Genomic DNA, 13,340 nt, shown 5'->3' with positions numbered 1-13,340 from the left:
TAACCTTCCAACTGCTTAGACAATGAGAAATCCTGCCCCCCACTGATGTCATCGGAGGGGTAGGAACAGTAGAAAGAGCCGTGAGGTCGCTATTGTCGTTTGGAGTTATCCCGTCCTTGACGACCTTGACGCCGTCTCTGTGATTGGCGAGAGAAAGACGCCGACTGGCCTTGGCGTTGGTAGGAGTATTGGGGTTTGTAAGATTGGGAGGATTGCGAGTAGGAAGAGTACCGCTGTTGGTTGCCACCTCTATATGAGGAAAAACCTCTCCCTCTCGCACCTTTGAATGGAACTTTGCGGTAATTCAAAGACCCCAAGGACTTCGCCGTGTCCGTGTCCTTTTTGATGCCTTGAATGGCTTCATCCACATGCTTTCCGAAAAAAGCATTTCTCCATCGTATGGCAAATCTAAGATCTTGTTCTGGACCTCCTGGCGAAACCAGGTTGCCCGCAGCCAGCCCTGGCGCCTTAACACAGCTGAACCCACCAGGGCACGAAAAGCCGTAGTCGCTATGTCCATAGCATAATCTATCACCTCCGAAGAGGAACGTTCTCCTTCCATCAGAACCTTCCTAGCCTCATCTTTCGCTGCCTCTGGAAGCGGATCCACAAACGGGGATAAATCGCACCACATTTGGCGATCATACCTGCCCAAGATGGCAAGAGCATTAGAAGCTCGAACTAGGAGGCTGGCCATGGTAGAGAATCTTTTCCCACATTGTCCAGACGTCTCCCTTCTGTGTCTGGCGGGGTTGTAAGTGGTGTCGATGGATTTTTAGACTTGCTTTGCGCCCGCTTGGGAAATGACGGAATCCGGTTTTGGTTTTCCAATTAGGCAAGCTGGACTGCCCTCTGGTGCTTTATACTTCTTCTCCAGCCGGGAAAGAACAGGGATGACTGTTGCAGGATTTTGCATGACTTTAATACCTTCTGACCATACATGTTCTATAATTGGGATTGACCGAAAGGACTTGCTGTAAGGTTCCTTAAAGTCATAAAGGAAGCAGTCTGTCTGAACACTAGTAAACGGCAGGCCAAATCTCTTAGACGCCCTCTCCATAAGGTTATGGAAACCTCCAATGTCAGCTGGAGGGGAGGTAGCAGTATCGGGCACTGGTGCATCCGGATCCTGAAGGTCATCATCATCATAACTTCTATCTGGATCATGAAGAGGATCTTCCTGAAGATTTTCATCAGAGGAGACATCGTCATCCTGAACGGTCACAACCTCTTGGTAACTCTCTTTGAGTTCTGGTTCCGCAACTCGTGAAACCACAGGTGTCACTGCCACCGCAGGAGTAGTAGGAATAGATGGAGAAGGAGGACGCTCCTGGTGTACTGCAGTTTGCGATGGAAACCTCTTCCTATAATCCTGCAACATTAACTGCAATTCCGAAATTAAAGAAGACGGCATTGCCACCATATCTTGAGGTAAGTTCTGTGGAGGCCTGTCTTGTTGGACATATTGTCGCGCTCCTTCGTAAGATTCCTCAGAATCTGTATCCTGACACTTTACTTGTAAGTCCGATGGGCTGTAGGCATCCCCATAAGGACCATCATCACCCTTGTCGTCAGACTCCTCATCAAATAGCAGAGTGGGAGGCAAAGGTGTTACCCACCTAGGAGAGGTCATCTCAGGGGTTATTTGTTGCTTTCGTATGGAAATGCAGAGTTTTTGGATCGTCGACGGACTTGTCGACGGAAACGTCGGCGTAATCGTCGTCGATAGAACCGTCGACGGGACAGTCGACTGAGAAATGGATCTCGTCGACGGAGTTTTCGTCATCGGCAGTGGATTGATCGTCGACGGTGTCGTCGACGAGCTCGTCATCACCATTTTAGCTGCCGTCGTCCTCCTCGTCGTCATCGCCGCCGTCGACACTACCTTTGCTGTCATAATCGTCGACGTCGAGAATGTAGACACCACCGTCCACGAGCATGAAACAGGCACTTTAAACGTCGGCGAAACTATCAAGGCTGCAGTAGTCGACAAAGCCACCGTCGAAGGTCCCGTCGACGGAGATATACGAGAACTCTGGTCTTTCATTGAAGTTGTCCTCGATGTACCTGCTGATTTCGTTGTCGACGGACGTTGTTTCTTGTCAGGCTTTCCTTCCTAAGGGACAGTAGAAGGTTTCTTGCCTTCCTTCTCCTTTTGAGATGGTGGAGAAGTAACAGAAACATATTTTTCTGTCTCCGCAGCCTGTCCCAGCCTCTCCTTTTCACCTCGGTGAGGAGATTTAATGGGACTAGCCATTTCAGACCTATCAGAGGTCTTTTGTAAGGCTTTGACAGGGGGCTCAGTAGAAGGGGATGACCTACCCCTCTTTCTGGATCTTCTGGAGGACGCAGCTGATGAAGAGTCCTCATCGTCCGATGAAATAACTTCCTTACAGGATTTCATCTTCTGCAGCCAAGTTAACAGGCGGCCCTCCCTGTCTCTCAAGGTCTTTTGAAGAGAAAGTCCTACAAATCTTACAATCTGTGGCCTTGTGGTCCGGGTACAAGTAGTAGATACAGTCATCATGCTTGTCCTCCACAAACAGTCTCTTTTTAGAACAAGTAGCACAAGCTCTAAATAATGCCTTCTTCTCCTTGTCAGACATTGTAAATTTGAAGAAAATGTAAAAGAATCCAAGTTGAAGAGAAAAATCTGAGCAGAGCTCAGTGGAGACTCCCTAGCACAACGTGCGGTAGAAAAATCTAAGGCTCTGAGGCTCTCTCAGGAGGGTTCTAAGGGGTGAGGCTGTTCTGATTGGTTGTTACAGAATTCTTGGCCTAGGCCCAGTTTTCTCTTTTGTACTTACTGCTATGGTATTTTTTATTTACCGAGGCTCCCATTCCGACGACGGGGGATTGATACAAAGCATGGAAATCTATGAAAGTTCCAATACTGGGGCAAACAAAGATCTGCTAGATTGAGGAGAGAGAGCTATTCACCTGTGACCTATCTAAGTGGTGGCTGACAATGTCCCAGGCCAGTGGTCGGAAAAGGAAGAGTACAATAAGCCAATGGGTTGAAGTGCACTGACGCAAAGCCCCCTCTAACACTCTAATTATATGTTAAAGTATTAAATTCAATGTAGCTTTCAGCAATAAACAGTTACAGTCTCAGTTTGTAAGCATGACCAAATACAAACAAGCATTTGCAATGTAATCGGTCTCAATTTGTGAAAGTTGAAGCTCTTGGCATTGAAAATGACAATGTTTTTTACTTTTGCTTTTTTGTATGCAGTGGAGTGATGATATTTGCATAGCGCTATTGCCATTTGTATGACCTCACGGCACTGAAAAACCAGAAAATGGGAAATAGGTTCTGAGGGAGGGGAGACAAGAATAATATGCTGGCTGAAAAGAAAAAAAGTAACACCATCCTAGAAAAAGCAACCACTCATATGGAATGCAAGATTAAGTAAAGCATGTGAAATGTAAGCAGGAACAACATGGTTAACTTAACGCTTTTACGCTTATTATTCAGAAATCAACTAGTGTTTTTGCCTGAAAAGTGAAGGACATGACTACAGGGCCAAAAGGGACCCATTTCAATGTCCATTGCGTATATATTCTTACAAAACGTAAGTAGTATGGTTTAAAAAGACTACATTCCTGAACACCGAGTACACATCTTATAATCTAAAATAATTGAAACAGCTGATAAGGATCATATTAAACGTTTTCCCCTCTACACTTTGCGACCACTCTGTCTTGTGTGATTTAAAAAAAAAAATAATAATTCCTAGTTTGAACTTTTTTTTTCTCTCTGACCGAGGCTGCGCTTTGGAATAGAAAAATGTCCCAAAAACATTTGCAGCCAAAGTGTTTCTTTCTTTTTTGGATCCATTTCACAGGGGAACATCTAAAGGAAAGCGCAGGAAAGAGAGGGCAAGAGCTGTTTGGTGAAGTCATGGTTTTCAGCAAGTGACGAGGAGCAAGACAGAGACAGAAAGAGAAGGAAGATGGGGGCAGCTGCCAGCGGCAGAACATGAGAAGTGAACACTGTAGAGAGGGGCGTGTCAGAGGAGTGTGTTGACGGGGAGGAGGGTGGGGTTCATCATATTTAGAAGGGGGCCCTTATACCGTGATGAGGCAGATAAATCCATGCGATCAGTTGGATTTACTATGGTTGGATTAAATGCGACTCGACCAAAGGCGAGCAGAGGAGCAAATGTAATGCCCTCAGTTAAGCAAGAAATCGCATTACCGTCCAAAATTTTAAGCGCGGCGTCTGTAAAACGGGTTCTGTGCTAATACACGGTTCAAGTCAATGTAAAAAAAAAAAAAGAGTGCACAGGAAGGAACATGCATAAAAAAAGAGTAAGACCACACATAACAGGAGCTGTTGGCTGGGAGGGTCTAAAACACCAAAATGTGCGAATAATTAAACATATCTACCAAACAAAAGCAGCCATTTATGAAGGGCACTAACAGGAGCCAATAGAAAAGATGGGAGGTGCTTTAAGCACATATTCTGGATACAACATGCCTCACAGAGCAGTGCATGTGCTGCCTAGGCTTGACCTAATGAAGGCAGAATGAAGAACAACTAACCACTGATGACTTTGCTCACAACCGTGTAATGGTACAGAAATAATGATCAACGGAGGATTGCACCTGTTAAGCTCTGTCTCAAGCTTGTTCAGAAGGGTCACAAGTTCAGCTTTCTCTTGACAGAGGGTATCACAGCGCACCCGGAGCACTTCTAGTTCCCCTGCACGAAGAAAAACAATCAGTTTTAGTGTTATCAGCAGTCTCAGGATATACTCTGTCTTTCCCTACACAATTGCTTGCGTTTATAAAAAAAAAAGAACCTGTCCTGTTGAAATAATGCTTTTGTTTTTGCTGTCAGCAATCATGTTTTCCTAGCACTTAGTTCTCACTGGCACTGACAAGTCAACCAAGGTACACAAAAAAGTAGTAGGCTGGTCTAAAATATTTATCATTTGTAAAGCACAGTATCACATTTATACTAGTAACACTTTTTCAATTAGGGAAGTGCCATTTTTGTTGCAACTATTCCACCCACTATAAAAACGACAGCGGCCAATGATACAACGTCCAACGTATTCATTACTTAAATGACATAGAGCAAAACATTTTTACAAAACAATAAAATGAACATTTATAATTACTCTCATAGAAAAATTTGTGGATGTCATAAATCTGGAACTGTCACATAAGGATACACCAAACAGCTAATATCATGAGGTGAGACAGAAGTAAACCTCTGGGAGGAGAATTAGTCAACTCTGTGTATGGTTTATGTATATTTTAAGGTACTGGCAACAACAGATCATGCTCACAGCTGGACTGTCAAGCTAGACTTAAAACGTAGGTGCCACAATGTCAACAAGTTTCAGCTGATTAGGAGCCTGGCCCAGTCATCCACTGACATCATAGTTCTCATGTTAATTACTGCCATAGTTGTCTACAGGGGATAGCTGTTTGTTATTATGGTTAGACAGGAGGCATTTATGCTGGGTTATGCTATGTTACCCGAAAATAATACTGTTTTGAATTGCAATTAGTATGGCTGTAGAACAATGCTAGGTTTACATTTGTGTTGGTGTGTGTCTTTACCAATTCATGAATGTGCCATATGCAGGATTGGTATGTGCATCGCTCGGTTTAAGGTGGGCATAGGGGTTAACAGACCATGATGTCCTGTTATGATCACAAAATATGCAGTTGAATCAGCTAATCTGTTGGGTGTTGTGTGGGTGTTGGTTTACTGTGTTCTGTGCTGCTAAGATCTGCACCATTTTATGAAAAGCAGATTGTTGCCTGGAGCATACATTTTTAAGTCACGCTTACCAGACAGCTTTTAGCTGTCTGTAGACGAAATCCTTTTTTGGACCACCCCAAAATATTTTAGTGTGGTTAGAGCATGCCCACTATTTACCATTAGTTGTCTTTCTAGTCACTCTCATTTGCTTACTGCTTATTTGGTGGCTTCCTTCTTCTTGTGTAAATTCCCTCTCTCCCTCACAGCATACCCTGTTTCAGTGGTGCCGGAACAATTTTCAGATTGGGGGCGCTGCCATTAATGTAACATCACTGAAATCATAGGGATTTTGAAAATTCCAACAATCACACAACGAAAAAAAATCATAAAGTGTATGACGCAGAGGGCAGGGGTAAGGTTGTAGTACGTATATGGTGGTGCTTTTTAAACTTTCCACTGAAAAGCCCTCAGACATGCAGCTCTTTACTGCTAAAAAGCGCACAAGGGATAATGTGTGGAAATTAGGTTTCAGGAAATAAGTCTTAATTTATTTTGATCCTATTAAAATCTTTGTTTCCATCACACAGAATTCATCTCAGTGTCCTCTTGAGCCACAGCATATTTTTAGCTGATGATGAGTTGTAACTCTTCGGTATTCCAGTAAGCTGGTGAGTAGACTTCCCCTCTTCCCTGTGAACGTATCCCCATCATCCATTCACTCCTGATGCTGGACAGAAGGAGAGCCCAGTGGGATCAATGCTGGAGGATACAGTGCCACAATGATGGCTGGAACCAGCAGTTACTGTACAGGCAGCACAGGTTGTATCAGTGAAACACTTAGAACTGAATAGGTAACCAGGGTGGTTATGGGAGTAGAAGGAACTGACAAGCATACTGCTGAAAACTTTGCAAGTAATGATTGCACAGCTGGCAGTGTGACACCGGATTGTGGTGCAGCTGATAGCAAAACCGGTGGTACAGACCAGGACAATGTTGCTGAAGTTATAGGTGAGAATAAGACAAATGAGGGGGAGGGGGAGACCTGAATGGTAGACAGCATGTAACAACCAACAGTGAGGAAGCTGCCAGCAAAATTACAATTAAAGACACCTCCCTCATCAATGTGATCATTGGTTTACACAGACGGTGGGTGAGAGGCAGCTGGCGAAGCAGCAACCGGCGAGTAGAAAAGCGATTGTTGTAGATATGGTCGTGAGCAAAAAGCTGGTGCTAAAGGTGATGACTGCCCAAAGGCACGAGTTTATGCTTTTCAATCTTTTGATGAGTCTAAGGAAGCTGGACCTCTTTACAGGTGACTGTTAATTGCGATATGTGTGGTAACTCCCATTACTGTAGGCAACACAATAAGAGAACAACCCCTCTAATCCAAGGGGATATGGCCCGTATAGACCACACAAACAAAAAATTCCCCCAAGATGCAAACTGATCAATAAACAGAAAGGAGTTTATGTAGACAATTCAAATTAAAATAAAAGGCAGCAAAGTGTAAAACATTCATGCAACGGGTTTTCTTGATATGCAACTAAATTCATTAAGTTACTCAATTTTTTTTTTAAACTCCTTTTACTGCCCTATAGCCATTAGGAGATTACCGGCTAACAGCCCCTCCTTCAATTTTCCCCTGATAAATTTCAGTAGGTCAAACTTGGAAAATGTTATCATGGAAAAAATGCCCAAAAATACCCGGTAATTACCAGAGCATTCGGATGTTGGTATGTTAAGCATGTTAGTCCCCATTATCATGGACACACTCTTATTTGAGCGTTAGCCATCGTACCTGATAAATTCTGAATTAACGGAATTGGATTTTATCGGGTCCAATATTAGCAGTCCAAATATTCATAATGACTGCATTTATACAGGTCTTAAGAGTGGGTTCTCTAGAAATATCCACAATCTTCTATGATGAGACATCCAGTGCTGGTTTTTCCTCTTCCAGAACCCTATGGCTGACCTTTTGTCTGAACCCTCATGAAAGCCTTAGGTGTCCCATAGCCACTGATGTAGTCAGCGAGGTAAACTTATTTTTAGATGGTGGTAAAACCCGTTTGCGATTCTGGTCAAAGGACAGGAAACTACACACATCTTCTTTTCCTTTAGAAGTGTCAGTGCATAAATAATTTGCCATCCTTGAGGGTTTTAGCCAGAAAAATAAAGGAAGTGTCAGATCTTTTGGATCGTGGACACGGTGAAGAAAAATGATCTACCCTGTAAATCTCCCGTTTTTTTTTTACATGAACTGCAATTTTTTTTAAAAAGGTGTACTTCTGAGGCTTGTCTGACATCCTGAAGTAAGCATCCTGGAGCACAAACCCACAGGCAAAAATTAACAAGCATTTGCAATGTAATAGATCTCGCATTTGCGAAACTTTGAGCTTCTGGCATTGTAAATAACAAACCTTTTATTTATGTGTTGGTTTTCAAAACATAAATAAAAGGCATTGTCATTTACAATGCCAATAGCTTAAAATTTTGCAAATGCAAGACCTATTGCATTGCAAATGCTTATTGTATTGTGCAGGGTTGTAACCAGCTAGCACATTTAATATTGTGGAACATACTAAAGGTGCGTAAACAGGGATCTATAGCTCCTGCATACACCCCAAAAATGCACACTGCTCTGTCAAACAAAGAGCAGCTAGGAGATTGCATTATGAAAGCAAAGTAGGGAAAACACATGTGAGCAGTGGTTGTTAAGAGAGGACAAGGAGTTTGTAAAGAAGCTGGCCCCAACATGGAATGAGATATAGCTTAAACAAAGAGAGCGCAGCTATATAGATTGATGTAGATCACAGTGGGAGCTGTAAGTGGGATACCAATAAAGACACTACCCAAAAGCCACACAGCAGCAAAACAAAAAAAAACGTCCTGCTCTTTCGCAATGTGCATGTTAATGGCAGCTATATTAGTGCCGCATTTTCTGATTAAAATAAGGCACTGGGTGGCTTGTAACTCAACTGTCCTGATGATGATCCTACTATTGTTTTGTAAGGATCGAAACGTCGTCGACCAATATAAACAGCGTGCACATTAATCCATTGTGTTAAAAGAAGTGCATTCACTGTTTCTACTAAGCTTGCTACAATTTAAATCTAACAAGCTACCCTTGTCTTGCCCGAAAAATGTATTTTCTTTCTGTATATGTCATGTGTGCTTGTAGGATGCAGGACTGTGTCCCACTATATTAATGTGCTTTTCTTATTTGTTTCAATCCATTGCTTCATTAAATCGAATGTCCGGCTGGACACTCCCAATCTAGCACTGATTCTAGTATATATTTATCATTTATATAATTCTGCTTTGTATAAGGACCACTGTTTTCATACAGTATTATAAAAGATAGCACTACTGTGTAGCCAAAAAAGGCACTGAGTGCAACAACACAACAAGTGCTGTATTTCCTGATTGCAACAACGCTGTGACTGCCATTCCCCAAAACACGAGTGCTGTATTATAAAACATTGGTTGTAAAACACCACACCACTGTTTATTTGTCCCACTACTGTGTAGCCAAATAAGGCACTGAGTGCAACAACGCCATAAGTGCCGTATTCCTGATTGTAACTACGCTGTGACTGCCTTTTCTAAAACACGAGTGCTGCATTATAAAACATTGCACCACTGTTTATTTGTCCCAAAATGCACACAAAAATGCAAATGAGTGTTTTCTCATGAGCGCGAGCACGAGCAAAATATCCAGTCAGAGTGGGCGGGGCCTAAGGGAGACAGGGCGGACACCAACCCCACTTCCAAAGAAGCACGACACAAAACCAACGACAACAGATCTCGCCAAGGCGAGCAGCACACGCGCTGCAACGCAGGAGAGACCTAAAAACGATTCTAGTAACCCTTCTCCATTTGAAAGATGAAATTAATAGTCCAAAGAAACAAAAGATAGACAAGAAAACAATAAAACGGGCGACATTAGGTAGAAATGGTCCAGAGGATTCCTTCACACTGGACGTGCAGTGGAAAATCTTACAGTCTGACCCCAAAAGCAGCTGAGCCCCGGTTCTCATCGCCTCAATAGCCAGAGTTGCAGCCATATGTGAGGTGGATAGACCTAAATGTAGGATATGGAATTTTTCAGTGTCGATTGAGTGAGAGAAGAAATTCAAGTTTGTGGCTATGAATTATCCAGTGTTGAAGAATACAAGTTACATAGAGTGCACAATTATTATAAAATATTACCATTATTATTATCCATAATTGCACCACGTGTGCAACTACTCCCCAAGACCAGTTTTGCAGACAAAAGCATGCCTGCTAACTCAGCTAAACCGCTTCATCTTTTAGCACCAAAGAACCATGTGTCAACACAGTTGGGAATAGACGGAGAGTTCCTGATATTTTTCGGATTACTTTTTAGACTAAAGGGAATAATGTATTTGATCCATTACACAAAATATTTTGGACAGGTGCCTTCTACGCACAATAAATCAGAAACAGGAGGTTTCAGACTCACAAAAGCCTGTTATCCCCCAAGATGATTTTAAGGTTGGGAGTGTGCATTTACTGTGCATGTGTGGTAATTTTGGAAGCGTGTCAGAATGGCCTAATAGGACAGGATTCAGGACTACACCCATGATCGCTACATTCAATCGTTCCTAATCACCTACATCAGAAAAGTAACTAAAAAATAAAAATGTTTTACCAAGAAACTAAAGAAGGCCAAACAGAGAAGGAACCCAGTGAACTTTTAATTAAAGAAAGAAGGCTTTGGCAATAGTTTGAAGTAAAAAGTGTAGAGCGAATGCCAGGACAGGGACAGCAGAAAGACACGCAAGATTCACAAGAGTAAACCACTACACTAGGAGGCGGTTCATGGAGAAGGAACTAGAGTCTGAGCCGTACAACTTAATAATTGAGAGACAATGTACTACACTCTGGGGATTTTACTCACAGCTAGCCAATTGCTGGTTGTTCAGTAGGTGTACCACATGGGTCCTTAAATGTACGGGATGAAGTAAGAACCATATGCGTCAGTCAGGAATAACATTAGCAATGCCAAAATGTAGGGGGTGGGCAAAATCATCTACACAAATTCATGAGCTTCTTGGTTGTAGGGAGGCGCAACAAAAGGTGTGAAGAATAATCAATGAAATGTCTTCCTTAATACAGCACTTCTTAAAAAAGGAACATGTGCAGAAAAGAAACCAACCAGCAATTGTCAAAGGCTTCATTCAAGTTGGTTGCCATGGCTGATGCCCTATTCCTCTCATGTTGTTCACAACACCAGAAAAAAGATCAGCCAATTAAACAAGCCTCTGAAGTAATGGATTAGGTTCAGGAAAGACCAAAATGTACAGCTTCTTTAAGGATATAAATCTTGCACAAATCCCCCTCCCGGAGAGCAGTCCTCCAGTGCTTCTGGATGCAAAAATACGACTACACGGAAAAGTCTCACATTAAAAAGCTTGATAAAGACCACCTGAAAACCAATGGTGGCACCTACATCGTTTTATTCCAAAGCAGTGGCAGAACCAGTTTCAGTATGTCCAGATTAGCAGAAAAACTTATCGAAGTTGAGGTCTTTAGGAGTATGCAGAGATACAGTGGGGGTGGGGTATGAGTGCACACTGACTGCTTTAGGCAGATAGAAGTCCTACCATGCTTCTAGTCACACCTCATAGTCGCACCGGACCTTATTGAGTGTAGAAAGTTAATTATTTTTTAAATAATTGTGTCTGTTCAACTAAACAAACCATGTCTTTCCAAACACATACTTCCCATGGTCTACCTCACAATTTCCAATAAGTAAAAAGAAAGGCCTAATGACCATGTCTAAGTGTAGAACCCCCTTCAGAGGGCTATGTGGCAGGTAGGGGCTTCTGGGTCTAACCATGGGGGGTTTGGCCTTTAACTCCTGCTGTTCCAGGGCACGATGTTCTAGGTGTCCCAAACAGCTGGGCAAGTATAACCAATGGTAGAGTGGGTTGAGCACTGGACAGCCCTAATCTTCACGTCGCCCCCACCTGATATTTGGTGGTCACCGGCTTACAGCTGTACAAGGGCAACAGCCCTAACTTCATGGTGGCCCCCACTTGGCATACAGGGTTTGCAGACTTGATATGAGAGGGGCAGACAACCCACATGCTCACAAAGGTCCCGACCAAACCGGGATCTACATGACAGCATCCATGCCGAGCCTCGTCACCTCCAGGAGCTCTCCTCCTCCCCACAGGGTACACTGGTCTTGGCAGGCAGGCAGAAGGCTGGTGCTCCAGGCTCAGTGTCTTGACTTCCTGACTGAAGAACCCTCATCCAGCATGGAGACTTGCAGACCGTGGTTCCCAGTCCTAGTTGCAGCAGCTCAAAGTCTTTGCAATGATCGTTCCATGCTGATGAACAGCTTGAGGGTTTGGTGCTTTGAAAATCATGTTGTGGGTGACAGCTCCTCTAAAGAATCACCTTCTGTGTCCAGTTGTCAGTCAGAGGGACAGTCTGCCACAGCAGGGGCATCTGCAGTTCTGACTAACCGACCATACATGCCAAAGACGTACCCATGGATCAGACCTGGCTGTTAGCCTTCATTGAAATATGCCTCACAAAGTTTCAAAGCGATTCACTGGTCCTACAGTGATAACTTTATCAGAGCCGCCATCTCTCCTGAGAATGAGCCCAGGCCCCACTGACCAGTAATTCTTTCTGAATCAAAGAGGCCTTTAATGTGCACATAGGATGCTCTGCTTCTGTCCTCCAGTGTGTGTGGTCTGATCCTAGCTCTCAGTAATGTCACCAATCCACATCTCATCTGTGGTCGCAGGCCTCTCTTCTATCAAGCCATTCCAGAAGGAGTAGTTTCTGTCCTGTAACTCCAGTTCTGTAGTAGGGGTATCTCTGTTATAGTCATAATCTAGTGAATAGTCCCGCCCATGTGCGTGGACCCCGGAGGAATCAAAAATAATCTCTTCAAGTGTCGAAAAAATGCAGAACTGCACAGACACTTAAGAGAGAATTTAAAGGCATATAATGCAGCCTATAAACAGGCTACACTGTCCAGTACTTCAACTAGAAATTCCACCAAAAATCTACAAACAGCAAAGCCTGTCCAGATTTCCTTTGCCCTAGCAGCAAAAACCCTCTGAAATGATAGAGAGGAAGACATGGACAGACAAGCCCCATAGGCTGCCATTATGTGGCTCAAAACAGGATACTGTGCCTTTAAGAGAACTTTCCAGAACTTCACAGTATCCCAGAATGCACTGCAGGTCCCTTTTACTTTCAGTTCTTTTTGAAGGCGTAACACGCCAGACCTGTAGCAGTTCTTACATAAATAACTCTCCACCGGGGAGGAGGGCGGGCGCTTATGACTATAACAGAGATACCCCTACTACAGAACTGGAGTTACAGGACAGAAACGACTCCTTCTGTAGTAGGGTATCTCTGTGTATAGTCATAATCTAGTGAATAGAATGGCAAGCCCATTCCCACATCAAAGCGGCGGTGGAGAAAGAAATCAACACCACTATTGTGCGAACAAATTCCGCAGCAAAGCCAGTCCAACCTGAGCATCTGCTCTGGCATCGGTGTCCAGGCAGTAATGCTTAGCAAAGGTATGAACCGACTTCCAAGTAACGGCGTTGCATATTTCTGC

The 13,340-nt window shown here is 43.4% G+C and overlaps 1 protein-coding gene across 4 annotated transcripts in view; it reads right to left on the bottom strand.

Moving 5' to 3' along the window:
- LOC147684358 (uncharacterized) overlaps positions 1-13,340 on the bottom strand; it is a 715,098-nt gene that overhangs the window by 261,718 nt on the left and 440,040 nt on the right. For all 4 annotated transcript variants that reach the window (XM_086940263.1, XM_086940262.1, XM_086940260.1 and 1 more), the window contains exon 4: positions 4,612-4,708. In XM_086940263.1, the coding sequence (XP_086796389.1) occupies positions 4,612-4,708 (97 nt within the window). The remainder of the gene's footprint in view (positions 1-4,611; positions 4,709-13,340) is intronic.

This window comes from Lissotriton vulgaris, chromosome 10 (assembly GCF_964263255.1).
Source record: "Lissotriton vulgaris chromosome 10, aLisVul1.2, whole genome shotgun sequence".
Classification (NCBI taxonomy): domain Eukaryota; kingdom Metazoa; phylum Chordata; class Amphibia; order Caudata; family Salamandridae; genus Lissotriton; species Lissotriton vulgaris.
Note: the sequence above shows the minus strand (reverse complement) of the source record. Positions and strands in the feature narration are given on the sequence as shown.